The following is a 26,406-nucleotide window of genomic DNA, read 5'->3' as shown; positions in this document are numbered from 1 at the left end:
ATGGACATGTCATCAAGAGAATGGGAGGGGGAGTGGAAATGGTTTGCGACTGGGAGGTGTAGTTGTTTGTTGCGAACTGAGCGGAGGTGTTCTGCAAAGCGGTCCCCAAGCCTCCACTTGGTTTCCCCAATGTAGAGGAAGCCGCACCGGGTACAGTGGATGCAGTATACCACATTGGCAGATGTGCAGGTGAACCTCTGCTTAATGTGGAATGTCATCTTGGGGCCTGGGATGGGGGTGAGGGAGGAGGTGTGGGGACAAGTGTAGCATTTCCTGCGGTTGCAGGGGAAGGTGCCGGGTGTGGTGGGGTTGGAGGGCAGTGTGGAGCGAACAAGGGAGTCACGGAGAGAGTGGTCTCTCCGGAAAGCAGACAGGGGTGGGGATGGAAAAATTTCTTGGGTGGTGGGGTCGGATTGTAAATGGCGGAAGTGTCGGAGGATAATGCGTTGTATCCGGAGGTTGGTAGGGTGGTGTGTGAGAACGAGGGGGATCCTCTTAGGGCGGTTGTGGCGGGGGCGGGGTGTGAGGGATGTGTTGCGGGAAATGTGGGAGACGCGGTCAAGGGCATTCTTGATCACTGTGGGGGGAAAGTTGCGGTCCTTAAAGAACTTGGACATCTGGGATGTGCGGGAGTGGAATGTCTTATCGTGGGAGCAGATGCGGCGGAGGCGGAGGAATTGGGAATAGGGGATGGAATTTTTGCAGGAGGGTGGGTGGGAGGAGGTGTATTCTAGGTAGCTGTGGGAGTCGGTGGGCTTGAAATGGAGATCAGTTACAAGCTGGTTGCCTGAGATGGAGACTGAGAGGTCCAGGAAGGTGAGGGATGTGCTGGAGATGGCCCAGGTGAACTGAAGGTTGGGGTGGAAGGTGTTGGTGAAGTGGATGAACTGTTCGAGCTCCTCTGGGGAGCAAGAGGCGGTGCCGATACAGTCATCAATGTACCGGAGGAAGAGGTGGGGTTTGGGGCCTGTGTAGGTGCGGAAGAGGGACTGTTCTGTGTAGGTGCGGAAGAGGGACTGTTCCACTCACGTTGGGGGAGCTTGGTTGGAGGGGGAGGGTAGATGTCTGTGGGAGTACAAAACCACAGGTAAACAGGAACCAAGTGCTATTCTGTCAAAGGCAAGTCAGTCAGGGTGGAAGCATAGAACTGGTAAAGAACATGAAACTGACTCTCCCTTCTAAAATCTGCTGACCTGTACAAGAAACCACCAACTATTCAAATATAAAATCCATCACAGCACTGACTTCTTCACCTCAAGATTAAATCAACAATGGGTCACAATGGTCTACCACAGGGAACTTAAAAGTATTCTTTTGTCATCTTGGTGTTTGTTTCAATCAATCTTGGTACCTGTAATGTTTTAGCACTTTTTAAAAAATTTCAAAGAGCCAGATAGTTATACAACATAGAAACAGATCCTTCTATCCAACTTATCCATGCCAACTGGATTTCCTAAACTGATCTAATCTCATTTGCCACTATTTGGCTCAAATAATTCTAAATCCTTCCAATTCATGTACCCGTCCAGATGCCTTTTAAATGTTGTAATTGTACCCACTTCCACTACCTCTTCTGGCAGCTCATTCCATACATGCACAACCCGCTGCATGAAAAGATTTCCCCTCGGGTCCCTTTTAAATCTTTCCCCTGTCACCTTAAACCTATGCCCTCTAGTTTTGTTTTGAATTCTCTTGTCAAGGAAAGGATCTTGGCAATTCACCCTATCCATGCCCCTTCATGAATTTATAAGCTCCTATAAAATCACCTCTCAGTCATCAATGCTCGATGGAAAAAAAAAGGCCCTGCCAATCATCCTCTCCCTATAGCTCAAATCTTCCAGTTCCAGCACCATCCTTGTAAATCTTTTCTGAGCCATTTCAGGTTTAACAATATATTTCCTGCAGTAGGAAGACCAGAATTGAATGCAGTATTCTAAATGTGACCTCACCAATGTCCTGTACAACCCCACAACATGACATCCCAACTGCTATACTTCATGGAATGACCAATAAAGGCAAACAAGTCAAAAGCCTTCTCAGCCACCCAGTCCAGCTGTGACTTTACTTTCAAGGAGCCATGCGCCTGCACCCCTAGGTCTCCAAGGCCCTATCATTAACTGCATAAGTCCTGCCCTGGTTTGCCTTACTAAAATGTAACACATCACACTTATTTAAATTAAACTCCATCTGCTACTCCTTGGCCCATTGGCCTATCTGATCAAGGTCCTTTATACTTTGAGATAACCTTCATTATTGTTCACTACACCACCAATTTTGGTGTCATTTGCAAACTTACTTAACATACCTCCTGTATTTACATCCAGATCTTTTATATAAATGACAAAAAGCAGTGTATCCAGCACTGATCCTTGCAGCACACCTCTGGTCGTAAGCCTCCAGTCCAAAAAACAACTGTCTACCATTACTTTCTGTCTCCTATCTTCAAGCCAATTTTGTATCCAATTGGCTAGGGCCACCTGGATTCCATGTTATCTAACCTTACTAACCAGACTACTGTAAAGAACCTTCTTGAACGCCTTGTTGACATCGATATAGACAAAGTCAACTGCACTGCCTTCATCAATCCTCTTTGTTACCTCTTCAATAAACTCAATCAAGTTCGTGAGACACAATCTTCTATGCACAAAGCCATGTTGTTTGTCCCTAATCAGTCACAAAAGTAGAACTTGCTGGAAAAGCTCAGCAAGTTCAGCAGCATCTGTGGAGATAAATCTAAGTTAACGTTTCAGGCCGAGTGGCCCTTCCTCAGGAAAGCTTGCAATAAACTAATCCTTAACCTGTTTGAACAAAAGTTTGCCTGCTGGTTTATTTTAATTTGCATCATACAGTTAATTTTTTAAAAGGGCCGAAAAGAATTTATATTCACCCATAACTCACTAGCTATGCTGAGTACATACCTGACAACCTTGACTATTTTCAATAATGCTCCAGAAAAGTGGATTTATAGCAATCCATTATTTTGTGTCTGATCCTGGGTAAGGTAAACAAACAGCCTGGACTTACAGGATGAAAGCTCTCCTGAATGGATTCAATATTAAATTTTATAGACAACATCAATCCAGTTCCTAGAGAGTGGAGGCTTACAATGTGAAACATTTTCTAAAGTGGCAACCATAACTTGAAGAAAGGTTAGTTTTGCACATTAAAGTGCACTTGTGCATGAAGTGACGTTCTTCTGTGGCTGGTTTGCAGGCACATTGAAAGTGAAATTTCCCCTCTCGAAAAGCACAGCTTTCTCTTACAAGCAGAAACAATGACTCTTATAGTGTCTAAAAATAACTACTCCATGACTCAGCCTCGAAATCCAAAGAGAATAGAGCACAAGCTATTCAGAGAACAAAAAATCACTGCAGCAGAGACACAGAACAATTGTTGGGCAACAACACAAAATAGAAACAGCCAAGAACAGCACAGAAGTACACAAGCAGTGCTATCAGACAATTAAGGCTGACACTTTTACAGCAAAAGTGAAACTGCAGAATAACTGACAGGGATATGGGCTGTTGTATATGGATCTCAAAGAGTTAATACTAAGAAGTTTCGTAAGACACATCCACTATTATGACTTCATGTGGATACGCTAGCAGATTAGTTTAGATGCTCAAAGGATTGAGGCCTCATGTCTGGTCCTGTAACTGGTTGCTGTGTCTTATTTCTCATGGTCAGTATGTCAGAGTACATTTAAGAACTCAATATATCTTTAAGAGGTTAATATGTCAGTGACAGGTAAGTATGTCTGTATGCCTTTGAGGGACATGCTCATGACATCATCACTGTATCACTGCATATGACCTGAGAGTATAAAGTTCTTAGTTTCCTTCTTACATCAGACCACTTGAAGCACAACAATGTACTGGAAGCACTGTCTTCCATGAGACCAATATAATTTAATATTAGCTTAGAAACCAATGCACCTAAAGAATCAGGTGTTTGTATAGGATGATCAGGTGTAATAAATAGGTGTGGAATTGGATGAACGCAGCAGGACAAGCAGCATCTTAGGAGCAGGAAAGCTGACGTTGGGCCTAGACCTTTTATCAGAAATGGGGCCTATTTCTGATGAAGGGTCTAGGCCCAAACCATCAGCTTTCCTGCTCCTAAGATGCTGCTTGGCCTGTGTGTTCATCCAGCTCCACACATTGTTATGTCAGATTCTCCAGCATCTGCAGTTTCTATTATCTCAGGTGTAATAAATATCTGTTTGATTCTTCAATGTTATGATATCTATGCCCAAGTTCTCATCTTACAGAAGAAAACATATGCATTGCTTGTCAAATTTGATACCTGTTGGAGGCAAACACACACCATGACAACTGTGGTGCCATCTGAAAAATAAATCTTGGTGATAGATATTTGGAAAGCTAATTGAAGATCAACCAGGCGCCAGCTTTGACAAGCAAATATCACACAAAATTCAAAAAAAATTCTATTTCCCTCTCCTCAACCTATTGACTTAATTGGCCAAGATCTCTTTATAATCTTCGATAGCCTTTTTCACTGTCTACTATACCGTCAAGTTTGATGTCATCCTCAAACTTATCAGCCATGCCTTCTCTATTTTGATCCAAATCATTTAAATAAATTATAAAGTGGACCTAGCAATGATCCCTGTGGATGCAAAAGGCCCCCTTCCAAAAACAAAACCCTCCTCTAACATTCTCTGTCTCTTGTTGTTGAGCCAATTTTGTACCTAACGGGAGCATCTATACAAAATCTGCAGTTCTTAAAGAAGGCAGCTTGCCATCATCTTTTCAAGGGCAACCAAGGATGGGCAATAAATGTTGGCCCAACCAGGGAGACTCACATCCCACTGTGGCAGAACAGATTACACATGAACCGATTGAATCAGTTAATGACCTCTAAGGATACATCATTAAGAGAAATGCACGCCAGGTGTCAGGATGATTACATCTGAACACTGAGTTGACTATCCAATCATACTCAGAACAAGATATTCTTTTTGATTTACATATGGATAATCTAGACTATGAAATGGAAGAGTTCTCAATGTTGATCTGTTACACTTTGGCTAGAGCCATTAGGAATCAATCCAATCAGCATCTGCCAGAGATGAGCAACTACAGTTCCAAAAGATCATTTGCCAGGGTTTGTCTAAGAGTATAAAGAAGCACCTGCGAGAATTTTCATTTTGACCATACAGAGACAAAGTTGAACCATCATGATGAGCCTTTTCAAAGGAGAAACAAAATCCAAATTTCAACAGCATCACACAAAGATATCAAACATGTATTACACCAGGCACACATGGGTATTGAATACAGAAGATGGCTAGCACGTGACTCGATGTAATGATCGAGTATGAATCAGGATATTTAGTTACTCATGAATGCATGTGAGGAATGCCAAATGTATCAACGCAATACACCCACTCAGACTTCCATCCACTACATGAATGAAAGTAACAACAGATCTAGTCACAGTGTGCAGGGAAGATTATATCCTTGTGAATGATTATTTCTCTAAATTTCCCATTAAGCGATTACTTAGAAACACAACAAATGCATTGATACAATGAGCACTTTTCCCGGATCAAACAGTATGAGGCAATGGCCCAGCATGAACTGAAAAATCATTTCAGGACACGTGTGCTGAGTAAAGAGTGACCCATATCACATTGTCACTCCACTATCCAAGCTCAAATGTTGTAACAGAGCTTGTTGTAAGTATTAGCAAATCAATGGCGTTTAAATATCAAGCAACAAATCAAGATTCCCACATTGTATTGCTGCATTTTTATACGATAACATTGAAGAGGGGATTATCATTTTCAGAGCAACTTAGCCCGGAAAGGTCATTGACCTTTCCCCATGACCAATTGTTTAATAATTCAGAGGCAAAGGACATTCTACTTCAAAGACAGAGGAGAATGAAAGAGATGCACAACCAGTGAGCAGGTGGAGAACCACCAAAACTGAGCACTGGGCAAAGAGCATGAGTTAGAACGTAGAACATAGAACATTACAGCGAAGTACAGGCCCTTCGGCCCTCGATGTTGCGCCGACTTGTGAAACCAATCTGGACCCTATCTAACCTACGCTATTCCATTATCATCCATATGTTTATCCAATGACCATTTAAATGCCCTTAAAGTTGGCGAGTCTACGACTGTTGCAGGCAGGGCATTCCACATCCTTACTACTCTCTGAGTAAAGAATCTTTTTTTTTTAAATGAACATCTGTTTAAAGTCCCCAACAAGCTCTGGATCACAGAAAGGATGGCAGAGGTGCGAGCATCAGCAATACCGCATCCTCCCCACCACACTGTGTTGTCTCTCAATTCTCCTCCTCATTGTCAGCAGCTCTGGCACCTCCTTTGGCCTTCTTAATGTTCTTTCATTTCACCCTGCCAGGGCATCCTCCCCCATACAGGAACGCAGGGAGAAGTCGATGTGCTTCTGAGAGCCCAACTGGACAATGTACGATGATATATTCACCACTTGCTTCTGGACTCAGATATGGCGCTGCCTGATGAAGATCCAAGCGTGGTTGATAGACTTGGCCAGGCCCAGTTTGAAGACTTGGGTCTGTAGCCTCCTCTCCAGGAAATTCTCAATCTTCAGGCTCAGGATGTAATCCAGCTTCATCTTGGACTCGTCCAGCACTCTGATCTGGGCCAGACACTGGAGCAGGGGGTCAAATAGCCTTAGTTAGAAATATAAGTACAAATGCTTGGATTCCAGAAAACGTTTCTTCAAAATTCACAGGATCATAATCCAGCTCAGATCAAAGAACAGAACATCAATCAGGCATGAACTGAGTGAGGAAAAACACTTCAAAAATGATGATTATGCAGTGAAGCAACAGCAACCAGTAACAAAATAGCTAAGTTGTTAAACAAATCTAAAAAAGGACAATGTTTACCTCTCCAAAGGTGTATGATCACAAGGTATCTGACCTCTGAAATATTTCATTGAGGCTTGAAATCTTGATGATGTGAACTCTGATTGGCCTGCCTTGTGTAATATTGAATTGACAATGCATGCTAGTGAACAACCATCTGTTTGGAATAAATTGTTATTTTGGGGCAAAGAAAGATGTTGCCTGCCATCTTATAGTCATTTTGTCAACAATCCTTTAGGTGATTAGTATGTCAGTATGCTTTTTAAAAAACATGGTTGTAATATCATCATTATATTACAGTATGTGATTTGAGAGCATTAAGTTCTCATATTCTATCATAGATAACAAGGTGTAGAGCTGGATGAACACAGCTGGCCAAGCATCATCAGAGGAGCAGGAAATCTGACATTTTGGGTCTAGACTCTTGTTCAGAAATGGGAGAGAGGAAGGGGATTCTGGAATAAGTAGAGAGAGAAGGAGAGGCGGATAGAAGATGGATAAAGGAGAAGATAGGTGAAGAGGAGACAGACAAGTCAAGGAGGCAGGGTTGGAGCCAGTAAAGATGAGTGTAGGTTGGGAGTTAGGGAGGGAACAGGTCAGCCCAGGGAAGACGGGCAGGTCAAGGAGGTGGGATGAGATGACTAGGTAGGAGATGGGATTGGGGCTTGGGGTGGGAGCAGTGAATAGGTCGGAGGACAGGTTATGGAGGAAGGTACATGCTGGGCTGGTTTTGGGATGCGGTCGGGCGAAGGGAGATTTTGAAGCTTGTGAAGACTACATTGATAACAATGGGCTGCAGGGTTCCCAAGTGAAATCTTAGATACTGTTCCTGCAACCTTCGGGTGGGATCATTGTGGCACTGCAGGAGGCCCAGGATGCACATGTCATCCAAGGAGTGGGAGGGGAAGTTGAATTGGTTTCCGACTGGGAGGTGCAGTTGTTTGTTGTGAACCGAGCGTAGGTGTTCCGCAAAGCCGTCCCCAAGCCTCCGCCTCCATAATCTATCAGTTTACTTGAAGCATGACGCTCTGCTGGCTACATTCTTCTTTGTTATACCATAACCCCTTAATTTTAGCTCAGAAACTGGCGTGTCTAAAGAATGTTATAACTGAATCAGCGATAATAAGAACTGCCGATGCTGGAGTCAGGGATAACACAGTGTGGAGCTGGAGGAGCACACCAAACCAGTCAACATCAGAGGAGCAGGTAGAAGGATCTAAAGAAGAGTCCCAACCCGAAACATCAACTTTCCTGCTCTTCTGATGCTGTCTGGTCTGTTGTGCTCCTCCAGCTCCACACTGTGTTATCTCTGCCTGAAGAATGTGTTGTTCAGATAAAATGGTCAGATGTAATAAATGTCTGCTGGAGTCTGCAATACCATGATATTTATACCTAACTTCTTCTGTTTGATGGGGGCAACTTAAGCATCGTTCCATCAAATACAATACACTCTTGAGGATAAGTTACTAACGTGAAATGAATTGTACCTAGCTAAATACAAGGTCTGCCTCTGGATAGACATGGAATGGTTCACCTCTATCACACTAGACAAAACCTTATGAAACTCAAAGAGGATTATCATAGAAAAAATTTATTATGAACAGCAGGTCATTCAGTGAGTTAGCGTGCCATCGTATCATTGAGAGTGAACGAGAAGCTCAATAGAAAATCCTAAACCAAGAAATCTGATATGAGTATCCCCAACACAGAGGAAACTATACCAGTAGATCAGCTGCCTGATTTTCCTAACAAATAATGTGACTGAAAAGGAAATATAACAGGATCAATCTTCTATCATATGTTCGATGTCACAACTAAAGACATTCTTAAAAGAGTAATGCTGCATACTGGAAGGAAGTACGTACCTTTTGTGTAGCTTCACATTTACTGGTAATAAACAGGCATGTCCTCTTCTAACAGCACCAGCTGTGAACAACAATTACTGGAGCTAATTGCAGAGATCACATTAAAATGTTGATGCAAATCTCAGATCAACCCCATATATGGATTCGGTCAGAACTGTTTCGTAAATCAGTGAGTATGGATTGAACCAAACAAATATCAGAATGAAAATGGAAACAACAGAGCCTCAAAATGTTTGAGATTCTTGCAGTGTTTCTGGCAAAGGCAGGAGTTCAAGAGTGGATGAGCAAAATGACCATGGCAAATTGGATTGGAAGTTATTCATTAAGGGGAACTGACGGGAAAGAAATTGCAGTAAATAGTGTAATCATGTCTGCACTCAGATGATTACGCTTTAACAGGCTGTATTGAATGTAAGCATATATCAGAGATGGTAGAGGACATCTCTTGAACCCACACATACAGGTCCCACTTTCATGTCATCTGATGTCACCATGACCTACATGCATATATAGGGTTGATGATCAAAAGCTTTTCACCAGAATTGAAATATCCAAAACTAGGAGGATGAATTTAAAGTGAGAGGGGCAAAGTTCAAAGGAGATGTGTGGGGCAAGTTTTTTATACAGAGAGTGCTAGGAGTCTGGAACGTGTTGCCAGGGGTGGTGATGAGGCAGATACAGTAGGGGTATTTAAGAAACTTTTAGATAAACACATGAATATACAGGGAATGAAAGGACATGAAACAAAGGCAGACAGAAGGGATTACTTTAATTTTGCCTCATGCTTGGCACAACGTCATGAACCAAAGGGCCTGTTCCTGCATGGTAATTTTCTATTGTCTATGTTCTGTGACCTGGCTCCTCAAGCACATGCTGAGTTGCTGTTAAAGTTTGGTCAAACCTTTGCTCTACAGCCTGACAGTTAGCTTTTTGTAGCTGAGTGGAAGTGACTAAGTGTCCTAAATTTAACTAAAATCAATAAATATAATACATAAAATGAGACAAATTCTGTTAAAGTGAACTGGGAAATTAGGGTAAGGGATGGGTCATTAAAGATGAAGTGACAAAAGTTTAAGGAAATTTTTTTAACACTGAACAAAGATGTGTTACAGTAAGATAGCCAGGCTACTGCACATCTTTCATGCCTAACCAAGAAAATCAAAGACATTGTCAAATTGCAAGAAAATATAATTTCCTTAGGGTTAGTCGCAGGTCAGAAGTTTGGACAGAGAATAATGAATTACTTAGAAAGAGGAGGAAAAAATAGAGAATGAGAGAAAGCTAGTCAGAAACATAAAAGCAGATACGTATGAACATATGAATCCAAAGCCGAAATGGGCCATGCCAAACTACTGCCCTGTTCCAGCATCAATAAGTTCATGAGAAAATACATTTTTACCCATCAAGTAGTGATGCCTTGGAATTTGCTGTCTATGATCATGTTGGAAATGGATATGATCAGTAATTTCACAAAGAATATTGGATAGGCATGAGCAAAATAATTGTGCACAGTCACATTGATGGAGTGATGGAATGGCATTGTTTGCTCTACAGAGAATGGACATGGACTCAATGTATGAAACAGTATGCTTCTGTGCAGCAATCATTCCATGATTTTGTGATTTCAGGAGACCTGAGGACTCAGATAGTTTGGGGGAGGGAGGGAGATAGTTTAGTGTTCAGGCACACACTTGAAGCAGCAGCACCCACATCACTTTGCAGATGCTGCCAGATCTGTTGCATATTTCTAGCCTTGACTTTTATAAGCTAACTTTGCTGTACTTATGATGAACACTATGCCTTATCTTGTACTGGAAAGTAGAATGGAGAAGTGATTAAAGTGCGAGTCACAACATTATTTTCTTACTGGGACTTGTCTTTCAGGTTCTCTAAAAACACATGAAACATCTTAATGAATATCAGTGGGTACAACAAATTTAATTCAGCCAATGTAGCTTGCCCCAGAAATTTTAGCATCTGTATCTATATTTTCAGAACTGTCTGAGTTACCACAGACTAATTTCAATTCAGGAGCTTGGACTTGTAACACAGCCTAGACGGTGGAATGAGAAACTACTGTTAGTGCTGGATATAAGAGTACTGACATGAAGTAAGTCTCTATTCAGCATCTAATTGTAATAGATCCAAGCTGCACAATTGGAATGGCAAGAAGGAGTCAGAAATGATACCACAGATTGGTAGATATTATTGTGAAGGTAGAGGTAGGGATTAGGTGTGCAAAGGCAACTTTGTTTTGAGCTAACATATGCCCAACATGCCCAAAGGTTGGGTTGCATTCTCATAACTAATGGCAAACTACTGTGCATGCTGGAAATCTGAGATAAATACAGAAAATATTGAAATATGTCAGCAGTTCTGGCAGCAACTGAGAGAAAAATAGAGTTCGATCTCTCCAAAGATGCTGCCAGACTCGTTGGATTTCTCAAACACTTTCTGTTTTTATTTCTGCTTCACGCAAGTTGGTGAATTGGAATGCTGAATGATGCATTCGTGTCAAATCATGGCCAGGGATAATGAGGACTTGGGAATGATATATTATTTCGGAATCTACAAATCCAAAGTTTCATTCCATGCAAGTGTAATGGAACCTCAAAGGCTAGCATTCTTTGCTGTTGGTGCTGATGGGAGAGACACATATTGAGCTCAAAAATTCATGGTCATATTCACAACTTCAAACTCATCATGGTGTCAAAAACTGCAACAATCCATCAACCCACTGACTGAATTCCTCCTCACTTCTAAAGTATGCAGTGTGATTTTCACGTGGATCTGCCTTCAACCTGTACACAGCAATTGCTCATCTTAATAAAATGATTTGGCAATGTTAACATAGCTGTTATCTTGCAACTGATGAATCCATGTACACTCAAATCAAGTTTGGAGGTGATATTTTTTGTCATATTTCATAAACTCAGGATAACATTAATGACGCTATATTGAATATTGGAGAATTTTTAGTACTGCTCAGAACATCGGAATACATTTCAGGTAGTGTTATTGCTTGAGATGTGCTAAATCTGTTGAGATGCTAATTTCAATCTTGATGGAAATGACAGTGTAAATTAGGGTATTAGGGGGAGCTGTGAAAATGCCAGGCAGAAATAGCTTCGTTATCACATAATGTTTGCATTGGAACAGATCTAGAAACAAGGCAGTATAAAAAGGGGCTGAGAAAAAGCTTCTAATTTTTTTGAGAGCATTTTGGATAAACCTTGTAAGAAATTACTTTTACCATTTAACATCATTTATGTGAAATCGGCATTTTTAGATATCCTCATCATGTAATCGATATCATTAACATACTTAGGTAACACATTTCCTTAAACCCCATCATAAATGAATCTCCAATTCATTGACATCTCACAAGGCAACATCTGCTGACAGCAGATGGGCAAAGCAGATGTGTTCCATTATCACCTACAAACACTGGATTCTGGGAAAAAAATTACCTCAGTTGATTCTGTCATAAGCAGAATGTCAGCACTTATAAAAATAAACTTGGATACTGTTACCATATTTTTGTTTATAATGAAAGCTTTAACATGATTGTTAATGGTCCATTTTATCACTTTAAGAGACATGATGGTATCATTGGCCAGGATAATAAATCAACCTTTCAGATACATTCACTTGAATAAAATAATTATTTATAAGGAGATTTGGAGAGGATGACATCAATTTTCAAAGCTCACTCATTAGCAATAAATTTTCTACTGTTGCTGATGTGTGATAGGAGGTTGTTAAAGTGAGGGAGCAATCTTTTAATTACTTTTTATTGTACTTACCATAGTAAGGGATAGCAGTGCTAAAAAGTTAAAACATTTTAATTTCAGGCATCCAGAAATTTCTCAAACCAGCTTCACAGCATTGTCTTCCACATGTTGTTTACTCCACAAAAAATAAAGCTAGGAGCTCTGTAAGATAGTCGTATTTGCAGTGACTGACACCCAGTCTTTGTTGAGTTGACAATCCATCATCATGCCAAGGACTCATTTAATCATGTGGCATGGCAATGCTGACCTGTTAAATGAAGCTGTGTGAGAACAGATCAAACTGCTCAAAACCAGGCGTCCAGGTAGTGTTGGTTATAATTGTCAGTGGAGTTATATAACATCATTCACCATATCCCGCACTCTGCCATTAGCATCAAGCCGTGGGGCAAAAATGGTTAAGTGGAGAGCACAGAAGAGTAACACCTTGTACCTCACATGAAGTATCAACCTAATGAAGTACCAACACAGAACCATATGCATGCTGGATGCACAGTATCCAAGGAGCAGGAAAGTCAATTTTTAAGGCCGAAACGCAGATGCTGTCTGACCTGCGGTGCTTTTCCTGCTCCACGTTAGTTGACTCTAGCTTCCAGCATCTGCAGTCCTTACTGTTACTGTGTGCATGCTGAACAGCTTTAGCAGTTCGTTATAGACAAAGCAAAGCAGTTCAATAGCCAATAGACCAGGCCAAAGCCCTATAATCCTATCTCATCAACTGGAGGACAATTGAAAAAATTAAGAAGGGGAGAATCTTCCAGCGTATCCCTCTCCTCAATAACAGTGAAACTTAGCACACAAGTTCAAAAGAAAATAAATTTAAAGTGTTTTCAAATATCTTCTGCCAGAACACCTGGATGGTGATCTATTTCTGTTTCTTTTTGAGCTTTCCTTTGCCATAGAAATCAATCTTCTGTTAATTGATTTCACTCTATGTGATGTAAAGAAATAAGTGTGTATATTGATACAGAAGGACTATGGACTCTGATAAGACAGAAGCTGTAATGATAAAGAATTATGACTGAACCAGCTTTGCCTCTTGCCAAGTTGTTGTGGTGCACTTATAACACTGGCATCTATGTGATGAAATGGAAAATTGCCCAGATATATCCTGTCCATAAAAATCAGGCCAAATGCAATCTGACAAGTACAACCCCATCAGTCTAGTCTCATCATCAGCAAAGTGATGGAAGAGGTCATCAACAGTGCTATCAAATGGCATTACTCAATAATAGCCTGCTCACTAATGCTCAGAATCATTCATATCCAGAACTCAATATAGCCTTGGTTCAAATGTGAAGCTAAAATTCAAGAGGTGAGTTACAAGTGACAGCCCTTGACATCAAGGCAGCATTTAACTGGCCTAAGTTGTGAATTTCGATATTGATGGAAGAACTCTGTGCTTTTGCCAAAATAGTACTGGAGTCTTGATTGCAAAATCTTCACCCCTGAACCTGGGCACCCATCAATTTTGCTGGAGGTGATGGATGGGAGAGGATTGTTCTTTGCACATCTGTTATTGAAGTAGATAGCTGTAAAGGGGCATTCTACATTAGTCCATGATAAACCATTTGCTCTTAGAAATAGTTAAGTAATTAAGTGACTTCTTAAATGAGATTATATTCTTGAAAGATTTAAATGAGCTCAAAGTGTTCATTTTAAAAATACTACAGTCTGCAATAGACACCTATAGGGGCCTAAACAATGTGGACTATGGTGAAATATATGGCAGGGCCATGCCAGATTCTGGCCCATCTTGACATTGAGAGGAACGTTTTGCATCAGCTAAGATCTGGGCATTGAGGCAAGATTCTCACTAGGTAATTGTGGCTTACCTATAAAGGAGGATTATGATTTGTAAATGAACTGCCATGAGCAATCTAGATACCAACATTTCTTGACATATAAGTCAGAATGGGTACCTGGCAACATTAACTTGCTGCTTGTTTTAAAGAACCACCATGGTGGACATCAGACATCAACATCTCAATGCATGAACCATGTGCACTGGTCTTATGCAAATCATGTTCGTGGACTCCGGCATTCAACACGTACCAGCATCTAAGAATCATCATAGCACATCTCCAATTCACTTACAGTACTTTTCTGCACTTTGCTGTTATAGATGCATTATTTTATGAGCAAAGATTAAACAGGTTGGGACTCTACTCATATGAAATTAAAAGAGTGAGAGCAGATCTCAATGAAACTGATGGACTTCTTAATAAAAGCCGAAAGAACTGTGGATGCTGTAAATCAGGAACAAAAACAAAGCTGCTGGAAAAGTCCAGCTGGTGTGGCAGCATTTGTGAAGGAAAAACAGAGTTACCATTTTGGGTCTGGTGACCCTTCTTCAGAACTCAGAATGGAATTCTTAAGTGGTAAAGGTTGAGAGAGATTCCCACCCTCCACCCATGAAAGCGTCTAGGACCAGAATTCAATCTCAGAATTAAGGGACACAAATTTAAGACTAAGATGAGAAGGAAATTCTTCTTTCAGTGGGTTGTGTGTCTTTGGAACTCCATGCCACAGACAGCTACGGGGGCAGACTCTTGGTGTATATTTAGGGCTGCCTTAGATAGATTCCTAATCAGCAGGGAATTAAGGGTTATGAGCAAAGGTTAGAATGTATCTGTGAGGAGTGTCAGATCAACCATGATCCTTTTGAATGGCAGAGCAGGCTTGAGGGGCTGAACTGCTTACTTCTGTTCATATTTTTTAAAGGTGTAATGGTCCTTAATGCCGCACCTCAGATCATAACGGCATCCATCATTGTAATGTTGCAGCAAGTCAATTGTCAGCCCAGGGGCACCTCATGGTCTGGAATAGGCTGCATTTCCAGACTCCTCACTTGTTATTAGGGCACACATTTACTTTGAGCCTACTTGGATGCTCTGAGCATCTCTGTATTTGCCTTGTCTTTTTGCATTTTGCTCCTTCAGTCAGAGATAACAAGTTGATGGTACTGCTGTCTTGCCATGCCAACTAGTGCAGACACAAAGCCAGGAAGCTCATCTTGATTCTCAGCCGGCCTCAGTTAAATTGAAGGAGATAGATTCACTGAGGGGATACTAGCACAGGAAGTCAAGGGCAGCCCCCAAATCCAGTCCAGGAGCTTGAATATGAACAATCAACCACTCAAAGTGGTCAGCCTTTTCCTTATAAGACATGAGCAGCCAAATATCAGGCAGCTCATCATCTGTCTGGACTTTTTCTGCCCTATTTTACATTGGCTTTCTCTTGGAATGACAGAGAGCAGGTAATATGGGAAATGAAATTCGGTGGCCCAGAAAATGTTGCAGGCAATAGTGGCATAGCATGGCACTATAGTCTGGTGTTTTGGACTAGTCTGTTGGTCCTGAGGGTAGTGGAGGCCTTACGGTGTTGATGCTCAGGAGAGGAGAAGAATGACAATTTTCCTTTGATGGGCCAAACACCAGGAAATGTGAAGGGCAGTTCTAATCTGTCAGCATCTGCAGAAAGAGAAACTGAGCTAAACATTCCAAGTCTGAAATGATTTACTTCAGCTGTGTTTCTCTCTTCATGGGTTCTGCCAGACCTGTTGCTCAGGATTTTTTGCTTTTATTTCAGACTTCTAGTATCTGTAGCATTTTGCTTTTATTCTATGTAGGGTAAAACTCCCAGTATACTTTTCCAGTTCAGCAGACAACATCCTGGGAATCTGGTTCAAGAGTTAGAAACCACGTCTGCAAGCACATTAAGATCCCCTATCATAAGGTCTCTGAGGCTTCTGACCCACTGCTGATGACTCCAACCCTGACTGCTGAATGGAATGGTGGTTTGGCAATGTCCAAGCTCCTGGGCAATTTCCCTCCTCTAGGCTTTCTTTAACCATTATTTCCCAGGCACACTGTTTGGAATGTAATGTTTGGGAAGTAATGTTAAAGAAATTAGGATCCCCTGGAAGGAAACTGTTTCTCTCCCACTCTATTTTTTTCAGTAATGTGGTGAAGGCTTTGGACTCAGCTGATGCCTTCAGTTGGAACTTGATATCACATTTGCGGCACCTCTACTTCTTGAAGTTCACTCATTGGTTTCTCTGGTACTGGGATTGTGCGACATATATCACATTTTTCTACTTGAATAATGTTGGAACCTTCACATTAGCAAGTGAATTATGTGTACATAGGATGAATCTTTACCCACAAAAACCAGTCAGATTTTGGACAAACCTAGAAGCCAAGGTTCTTTCCCATTGGAACTCTACCCAATGAGAAGAACCCTCATCACATTGTAGAAAAAATGTTGCAGAATTTAAAGTATAATTGCAGTAGTGGCCCTTTTAGGGCACAAAATAAATCTTCCTCATTATAATGGACCTTAATCTACTCCCCAGAAGAATAATTCCGATTTTTGTAATGTGATATTGTTCTTAACGTTTCCATATTGACCATCTATCTGGTGTTCTCTGGATGAACTTGCCAACTCAAAGTTTTGAATAGTTTCGATTTGTGGGGCATGTTGCATAGAATCAGTTTTGTCTTAATTCATTTCACTTTGAGACTTACCACTGAGAGAAATAAAAACATTCACTCATCCCTCTATGCCGGGCTTAAAAGACAGGTTCCAGACATGACAGGACAACCTGCTACCTCAGGGGTCATCCAATTCCTGATCATGTATTCTCCTGTCTAAATTTGGCCTGGCCAGTTTCAATAGAATTTAATCAAATTGTGCTTAAGTTACAATGTTAAGGATTGAGAAACTTCTGACAAATAAGATTGATCCACCCCAGGATTTGGATTCTCCAATCCACAGAATAGAATTACATGAGAGAAAACTAGTCCAATTTTAATTACAAACAGGATGATTGACTGGCTATTAATGCTGTGATCCATTGTGACCTGGTGACAATATTACAAGTAGGTCATGGATGCTTTAATTGCAGCTCCTGACAATAACTCCTTTGGGACCAGTCAATCCTCACAAATGACAAAAAAATGGAAATTTATCAAATTTAGTCATAAACAATAGTTATAGCTGTGTGTAAAATAGAAACACACAAAAGGAAATATAGTTTAGATATCATGGGGAGCCATGTGACATCATGAGGAAAAAATTGCAATTTGTAAAGTTCAGAATTTATACCTCTTATGTATTGAAAAGACTGATCATGGGACACAATTATTATGCAGAACAGAATCACACAAATCTTTCACTCATTTTGTCAGTCAAATCATAACCATTTATTTTCAGCAGTTCTTCCTTCCCAAATACGCATCGTAGGCCCTAAATTGCTTTCCTCTAAATTTTTTTTAACTGTTCCTTTACTGATATCTCTTGCAACATGCGGAAGTGTGTTATTTTCATTGTCATTGTGTTTTACTGTTACTTGATACCAACATGATTAGAGATTGGCAATGACTTCAGTCATTGACAACTACTCTGCCACTTGACTAAATTTCCATGCACTCCTTTAAGAATCATGTGTGCAAAGCCACTTTAATTGCATAAAGAGCACTAACTTAGTTTTGTAAATTGAATTGAAAATTGTAGTTTCAAATCTCTTTCTAGGAAAACAAAATAACATTCAATCTCCTTTAAGTGTGGTCCACTTCCCATCGTAAACTGAGAGGGCCAATATTGCTGCGCAACTCGCTTGAACAGACACAGCAACCATTGATTTGCTGTGGCTAAAAGAAGGGTTCAAAAAATATTTTTTTACAAGCATTCGCTTCAACAAGTATTGAAGGCCTAGTACAGGATTGACACCTATGATAAGTTATCAAGAAACAATCATCACCATTAGCGCCAAAGAATCTGCAACTAATCTTGTCATTTGTTGATATTAAACTTGTAATTTATTAACATTAACCTCATTGCTGTTAATTGAAGAAAAGAAATAAAATGACCTTAATTATCACCTTACGTTTGATATTTTTATTTCTCAGATCACCACCTCATGAACTCTGTCAAAGAAGATGATTATTACGTTTCCCCTTCATTCTGAAAATCACACCAGCTTCAGCATCCATAAGCTACTGCTTTCCTTATCAAGCATTGTTTATGAAGAATATTGAAGATTTTAAAATTAGGTGAATAATAGAATTTGTGCAAAGGAATCCATAACTGCTAGGATCCTTGGTTCAATGTATGTATTTTAAGATGATGCGAATATGAGAATTTCTGCAGGGAACTTATAACTGTCAGGGTCCTTGGTTCAATGCAAATTAAAGTGCAAGTGATCCTTCATTCCCTAGTAGCATCAACAGTGAGCATCTGGGGAAACTTGTTGCCTGGAGAACATGTGTGTCCCGGTCTCTGTTCACATTGTTTCTAGAGATAAGTAAAGCACATACGGAAGTCCAAGAGAACAATTATTCTCTTGCAAATCACAGAGCAATTACCTAAAGAACTTGGGACTTATTTTGTCGGCTGTAAAATTTTAACACTTTGAAGACAGGAGAGTTTGCCCTCGGCTTCTGTGTGTCTTTTCCTTCACTTGTGAAAATTGTAACATACAGAATAAAAGATGCACTATCGCAATTATGTATTTCTGGACCTCACTTTAATGCAATGAAAAATAGAAGGACAAAAGGAGCATGCAATGCCTTTTTGTCTAAGTTACAGATCAAAGAGAATGGAAAATTATAGCCTTGGCAGATGAAAAGTAAAATATTTAGTACGAACATCAAAGGACTTAGAAAAAGAAGAAAGTGAATCGCCTGCTAAAATTAGACAATGTCATTTATTCTTCTTGTTTTATCCACAGCTAAACCCATAATTTTGGTGTTGTATACTGTTATTTCCTAGAATTGAAATAAGTAATGGCTGGGCTGGTACCAGTATTTTACTTTGCTCTGGAGCATTCTAGAAATTTTGTGCCTGAGCTTTGATATTTAAATGAAATATTTAAACCAGCACCCTACTTCAAGCCAATAGAATAACATTTGTCATCAATTATTTCTCTTACTTTAACCTTAAGCAACTTACTTTGCAGAGTAATTTGCTCTTTTCACAAAGGGTGGAATTGGCTTGAAAGCATGCCAGTAGATTGAATGGTTGGCCTGGTTATGACGTTTTAAAAGAGAGAAGGTGGATGTGATAACATCATCTTCAGTTGTCTGGTTGAAGACAAGGTTGACCCACAGAGGGTATAGGGAAAGTTTCTGAGCAATCCCTGACCAGAATTGAGATTGGATGCCATGCTGTCAGTGCCAATTTGATCCATATCTGCTGTCCAGCTAAGTTGGTCAGCTCATCTGGCCCACCAGTGACAGAATATACTTTTAGGCAAATGTTAGCGATTGGAGCTATGATAAGTGATGGTAGCGGGTCCAATTTCTCACCATCACATGTGTTTATAGTAGATAGTATATAGTGGTAGCTCATCATCATGTTCTTATGAGCAACTAAAGAAGGGCAATAAATGCTGGCCAGCCAGCGATGCTCACATCCCACAAAAAAATACAAAGGCTAAAATTGAAAGAAGCAAGGAAGACAAGAAAAATGATTTTGTAGCTATTTTACTGTTAATCGCTTGACAGTGCAGAACTTAAGTATTGCAGAATAAAAGAGACACGTCATCAGTACTCTTCATCTTGCACTCAGCAGGACAAGTGTAAGATGTCACATTTCAAAGGAATAGCAATTTGTACTGGATAAAGAAAGGAAATTGATTGTTTGGTAAGTTGACTTTGATTAGAGCATTACCATTTTATCATTAAGATACAAAATATTCTTAATATTACAGTAATAGAGCTATTTGTAATGTTTTAATTCTAATATGGCTGTCAGTTTGGATGATGCAGAAAGATGAATAACCAGGGCTGGAAATACTTTATAACTATTCAATCAAATGGCATAAAAATTGTTTTTACAGTGTTTTACCTCATGATGCAGGAAACAATTAAAGGCCATTCAGTCTCCCCTTGATCTGCTACTGTCATTATGGTGGAGGCATGGGAGAAATGACAGTGTGTTAATGGTTATAGTTTTCCTAAGTGAGATATTTGTACAATGGAAACAAAGCAAAACATTCTAAATAAAAATATTGGACTTGAAACATTTAGTCTTTTTCTCTCCCCACAGATTCCGCAAGATGTTGAGGTTTTCTGTACTTTCTCTGTACTTATTTGTACAACTGACTTTGCCTCAATGTTTGTCTGCATTGCTAAATGCAGAAAATGTCATATCACATAAGCTCCTGAGGCAGACAATCAGGAAATTTCCCTCCAATCATGAGTTACAAATCCTATGAGCCTAACCTTGTGAAAGACTCCCTTTGATAACTCACTCTGTTGCACTCCCAGAACCTGCTAATTAATTGTGAGTGTCCAGTTTTATTAATACCAGTAGCCATGTCCCTCAAACGGTTCAGCTTATTATTTGATGGCATTTGCCAGTTGGCTTTTCTGGTTTCAGAGATGTTACTTGACTACTTTCTAATACACTGCAACCTAATTTGTCCTCAGATCATCATATACCCTCTTCGAATGCTAATATACTCAAGACGTCTTCAACAGTCCCAATCCCTGAAATTTCACCAGCAAGAGGCCAATATGCTCAGTCCTTATTCATCTTGACTTTGTCTGCTGTTGTCCCCACTCCCTGTAAATCTTAAGTCTTTCAGCTTTCCAGCTGTGTGACATAGTATGCAAGCTAGGGCAATTTTTAACATGCAGCAACTGTTTTTGACAGCTAGAGAGATAAATCAGTCAGGATTTCTCTGACTGATTGCTGTCCAGTGACTTATTATGGAAACTCAGAGGAGGTAAAGAAATGCACAGAGGTCAGAGGATTGAAAAGCAGCAGAGCAGCCTAAAGTTGGGCAGGCAGAACATGGAAAACTCAATTATCTCAGAGAGGTAAGGCCCAGATACATGGAAATTAATCAGACACTTCATGGTACAACAACACAATGATTATGACTGCTTTCATGTTCATTTTTAAGGTCTTTGGATTGCTATTTTTACGATGTAGAAATAGACAAATGATCATTTGATTCTTTAACACCATCAACTCAGATTTAGGTTCTGAATTCAAGTATCAATCCAGGTTTTGAGGATGAAAATTAAGGCAGACACAGTTGGAGATGATGCTGGATGATGCATTAACTGAAGGGATTGCTCCCCCTCCAACAGGTAGATGTAAAAATTCCCTTCATGATTTGTCAGAGAAGGCCTGGGGAATTCTTGCCGGCTGGTGTTTATCAGAGGCCTGATTTCTTGCTCCTAGATTGTGAGTGCAGTGTTGAGGCTGCATTCATCTCCCTAAAGAGGTCCAAGAGAAATTGCTGTGAAAGATGGAATTTTCTTTTGAAGATGCCCAGATTTCATTGACAAGTCTAGAATGAGTGCGGAGGCTACTAGGTCTAGAGGTGGGTTGGGTGAAAGACCTATCTCGGTTCTCTGGCAGAAAGGTAAAGATTTATTATTAAAAAGGTCAGATTTAGTTAACAGAAAACATCCACTGTGACAGTGGAATATGTGAAGTCAGTCAGGCAACACTAATGTAATAATAAAATGTGAGGCTGGATGAACACAGCAGGCCAAGCAGCATCTGAGGAGCACAAAAGCTGACGTTTCGGGCCTAGACCCTTCATCAGAGAGGGGGATGGGGAGAGGGAACTGGAATAAATAGGGAGAGAGGGGGAGGCGGACCGAAGATGGAGAAATAGCCTTTACGATTCTGTCAACAGAGAGTCTGAAACAAACAGCTCAATCTTACTTTTATGGCTAAGTGCAAGTCATGTCAAGGTTCTTGGAACCATTCCTGTCATAAGGTTTGGTGAGATTTCTGATTAACATCTGGCGAGAAGTATGGTTAACTACTTACTCCACTCCAACGGCATTTCTCATATCTGATTCAAGTCCCATTTTACCACTTGCCTTTCCCAGAAGAACTCGCTACTCACCCCTTACATCTCCACCATCTTTGTGAGGACACCTTGGAACCAGACAAGCATTACCCATCCAATGTTGTCCTTCACCAATGATGTAATGGCTAAACAGCTAAAAAGCCATGCTGTTCATGGCGCACAACTGGCATGGCTGACACTCCTATGCACATACAATCATATACCCTCATCCTAGTCATCATTTAAATACCACATCACACATTTTACCTCTTCTTCTATATATCCCTTCTCCAGAACCTCTGAGCCCATGGAACCCTTAAGGTTTTAACAAAGATTTGTAACTGAGGTAGTGGGCGAGGGTGTTGACTTGTTCTCTAAACTGGCTTGTTTTCGTCCACTGTTTTATCACCATGCTAGGTAACATTATCACTTACATATAAACATTTGCTGTCAACAAACATATAGAATTGGACCAGAGGTAGTAGGTGCTGCAGATGCTGGACAATCCAAGATAACAATGTGTACAGCTGGATGGACACAGCAGGCCAAGCAACATCAGAAAAGCAGGAAGGCTGACGTTTTGGGCTTGGACTCTTCAGGCCTAGGCCCGAAAAGTCAGCCTTCCTGCTCCTCTGATGCTGCTTGGCCTGCTGTGTTCACCCAGCTCCACATTTTGTTATCTTATATAGAATTGGATCTATGTACAAACCTTTACAGAACGAAACCGGAAATGACACAACTCACCATTATGGATCGGACAGCATGAATCCCAAGCGGAGTAAACAACATCACTTCATCGGAGGTTTCACTGATGACTTCACCCAGTATGGTGACAAAACATCTGGATGAAAACAAGCCAGCTCAGTGAGCAAGTCAACAACCTCACCCAAAGCCCGAGCTACAAATCTTTCCTAAAACTTTGAAGACCTATGGGGGTAACACACTAAAAGTTGCCTGACAATGGGAAACTTTCACCAAATGACTCAGCGCTACCTGCGAACAACTTTATTTTCTTCACAAATGCCTCAGGAACCAGGTACTGCCCCGCAGCATGAAGCACAAAGCTCGACTCAACAACCCATTGGCATATAAAATAGCTGAACAGAACGAATGCAGAATGTTACAGGCAATGATTACTGATGCACATAACTGACTCTACAAGTACAAATGGGAAATTTCATGCCAAAAATCACAATACATAAATACTATGGACCAGCAATGGACTACAGCCTTGGAACAGGCCATCACCATCAATCAACGCAAAAACAAAACTAAGAGGCACAAGCTACAGGAGAAGCTCACCAAACTGATTCAGCACAAAGACAAAGACAATGGAGAAGAAACCTATCTAACAGGCAACTCACAGAAGCTGAGAAAGATGTCTTATTACATGGACTGAACCATAACCACAAAGATACAAACAGAACAGGCTATATGACCACCCTGGAAATTACATTAAAAGAAAACAGACTCACAGTTGAAACACAAGAAGCCATCCAACAAACTATAATCTCCACATTAAGATGAAAGAACGAATGGGACACCCTGAACATGTCAGAGAGAAAAGCACTAAGTAAACTGAGGAAAGACAAGAACATCATAATTCTACCAGCGGACAGAGGTCGCATGACCATCATGAATAAATCAGGCTATGTTGAAGGAAGCACAGGCACTGCTCACAGATACAAACACTTACTGATAGGTGGTGATAGACTCAACACTGCAGCTTGGTAATAGGATCATCCTGACACAGAAGAAAACAAAGGATGCAGGCAGATAACCAAGATGGGCAACATGAAATTGAAACCAGAAGGCACAAACACCCCCCACATCTATCGGCTGCCTAAAGTGCACAAAGCAGACATTACCCTCAGGCCCACTGTCTCCCTACCAGGCACACCTTCACACAAGCTGGCCAAGGACCTACCACAGAGATTGAAACACTAAGTTGATGGATCGTCCTATTCCATCCACTCGATCTAAGATTTCCTCAATACCCTCGAGAACATAAAAACCAGCAATGATGAAATTATGGTATTCTTTGACATCACAGCATTATTCACGTCAATTAACATCCCACGAGCCAAAGAAACACCGGCCACATTATCAGAGGAAGCAACAATGCAGACCAGCAGCTCCATCAGCAATGATAGCATATTTAAAATTCTACACCTGTGCCTCACCACAATATAATGGTCAAATGTGCAACAGATCAATGGCACACCCATAAGGTCACTGATCTCAGGACTTATCACGAAGGTAGTCATGCAAAGACAAGAACACACTAGACTCCCCTAGATCCGGTACATGGATGACACATTTGTCATTATTAAATGTAACAATCGAGAAGAGATCCATAAACTCATCAACAACATACTCGCCAGCATGAAATTCATGGAAGAAGAAAACAACAATCAGGTTTCGTTCCCGGACATCAGAGTTGAACATATGACCAACGGGGAGTGTTAAACCGCGGTGTACAGGAAAGCAACATGAAATCCTCAACTTTCACAGCAACTACCCCAACATCCACAAACACAGCTGTATTAGGGCACTATTTAAACTGGCCACCACTCACTGCAACATGCAAGCACTATGGAAATGCACCTGTACAAAACTTTCGCTATGAACAAATATCCCTGCAACTTCATCCACAGGTGCCTACTAACACACGAGCCACACTACCATACATCAGAAACGCATTGGAACTGTCAATGAAACACTATGGCCACTAGGAATCATGGTAGCACACAAGTCCACAGACACTCTAAGACAAACACACACAAAGATTAAAGACCCCACTTCCACAACATGCAGAACCAACGTAGTTTATAAAATACCATGCAATGACTGCCACGAGCATAACATTGAACGGGCAGAAAAGAAACTAACCATCAGAATATATGAACATCAGCTAGCAACAACACAACAAACTTTCCTTAATATCAGTACACTCAGACAATGAAGGCCATCGGGGTAACTGGGACAATATAACCAAAGTAGCCCAAGCCAAACATAGGCACGCACAGGAATCCCTAGAGGCATGGTTCTCCACCCATAATGCAATAAAAAAACGTACAGAATTGGACCGTATATACAAACCCATGCAGAACAGAACTGAAAATGACACAACTCACCATAATGGACTGGACAGTATAAATTCCAAGTGGACTACAACAACATCACTTCATTGGCGCCCTCACTGATGATGCTACCTCGCATGGTGATGAAATGTCTGAATGAAAACAAGCCAGCTTGGTGAGCAAGTCAACAACCTCTCCCTGGTACCCTTCCTCCAACACTTACTGGCCGCTGCAGCAATTCAATGTCTGGTTAGAGAACTTTATATAATTAATTGGGCAATTCTAAACATGAGCCTTTGTTGACAACCAGTGATAGTTTACACAAAGGAAATGAATACTGCTGTTTGTAACCACAATGCAAACCAAATGTGGGATTTTGACGCTGGTAGTCTTTGATGATCTTCTGCAGTCAGCTCACATCTCCTAGAACAAGGTGTCAATCAGACCCTGACTGTCTTACAGGGTCCAATGTAGCTGACCTCTTTCATCCAAGGTGAGAGCTTCCTCCAGCTTATAGTCCTCATTGTTCTCTTCAACATCTGCCATATCAGATCATTGCCTGCTCTAATTTTACAAAGCATAGCATGCTAGGATGATGCAGCGCATACTGTACGGACAACACAGAACAGCTGCCTCCCCAGACTGCTCATAGAATCCCTACAATGCTGAAGCAGGCCATTTGGTCCACCATGACCGCACCAAACCTCTGGAGAGCTTCCCACCCAGACCCACTTTTCTACTCTATTCCTGTAACCCTGAAATTCCATGGTTAATCCACATTGACTGTACACCCCTAGGCACTAGGGGAAAATTTAAAATGGTCAATCTACCTAACCTGCACATTTTTGGACTGTCAATGGAAACCAAAGCACCCAGAGGACACCCACACAGACAAGCAGAGAATGTGCAAACTCCACACCCTCAGTTGCCCAAGGCTGGAACTGAACCTGGGTTGCTGGCACTGT

The 26,406-nt window shown here is 40.8% G+C and overlaps 1 protein-coding gene across 1 annotated transcript; it reads right to left on the bottom strand.

Annotated features, from left to right (window-relative positions):
- Positions 1-6,315: 6,315 nt before the first annotated feature.
- On the bottom strand, positions 6,316-25,987 carry rps9 (ribosomal protein S9). The gene is given in 4 exon segments (XM_059646343.1): positions 6,316-6,410; positions 6,413-6,684; positions 8,748-8,808; positions 25,921-25,987. Coding segments are annotated over 4 exon segments (495 nt in total).
- Between the last annotated feature and the right edge of the window lie 419 nt (positions 25,988-26,406).

Source organism: Stegostoma tigrinum, chromosome 5 (assembly GCF_030684315.1).
Source record: "Stegostoma tigrinum isolate sSteTig4 chromosome 5, sSteTig4.hap1, whole genome shotgun sequence".
NCBI classification, from domain to species: domain Eukaryota; kingdom Metazoa; phylum Chordata; class Chondrichthyes; order Orectolobiformes; family Stegostomatidae; genus Stegostoma; species Stegostoma tigrinum.
The sequence above is the reverse complement of the archived record's forward strand: the minus strand, read 5'-3'. Positions and strand labels throughout refer to the sequence as shown.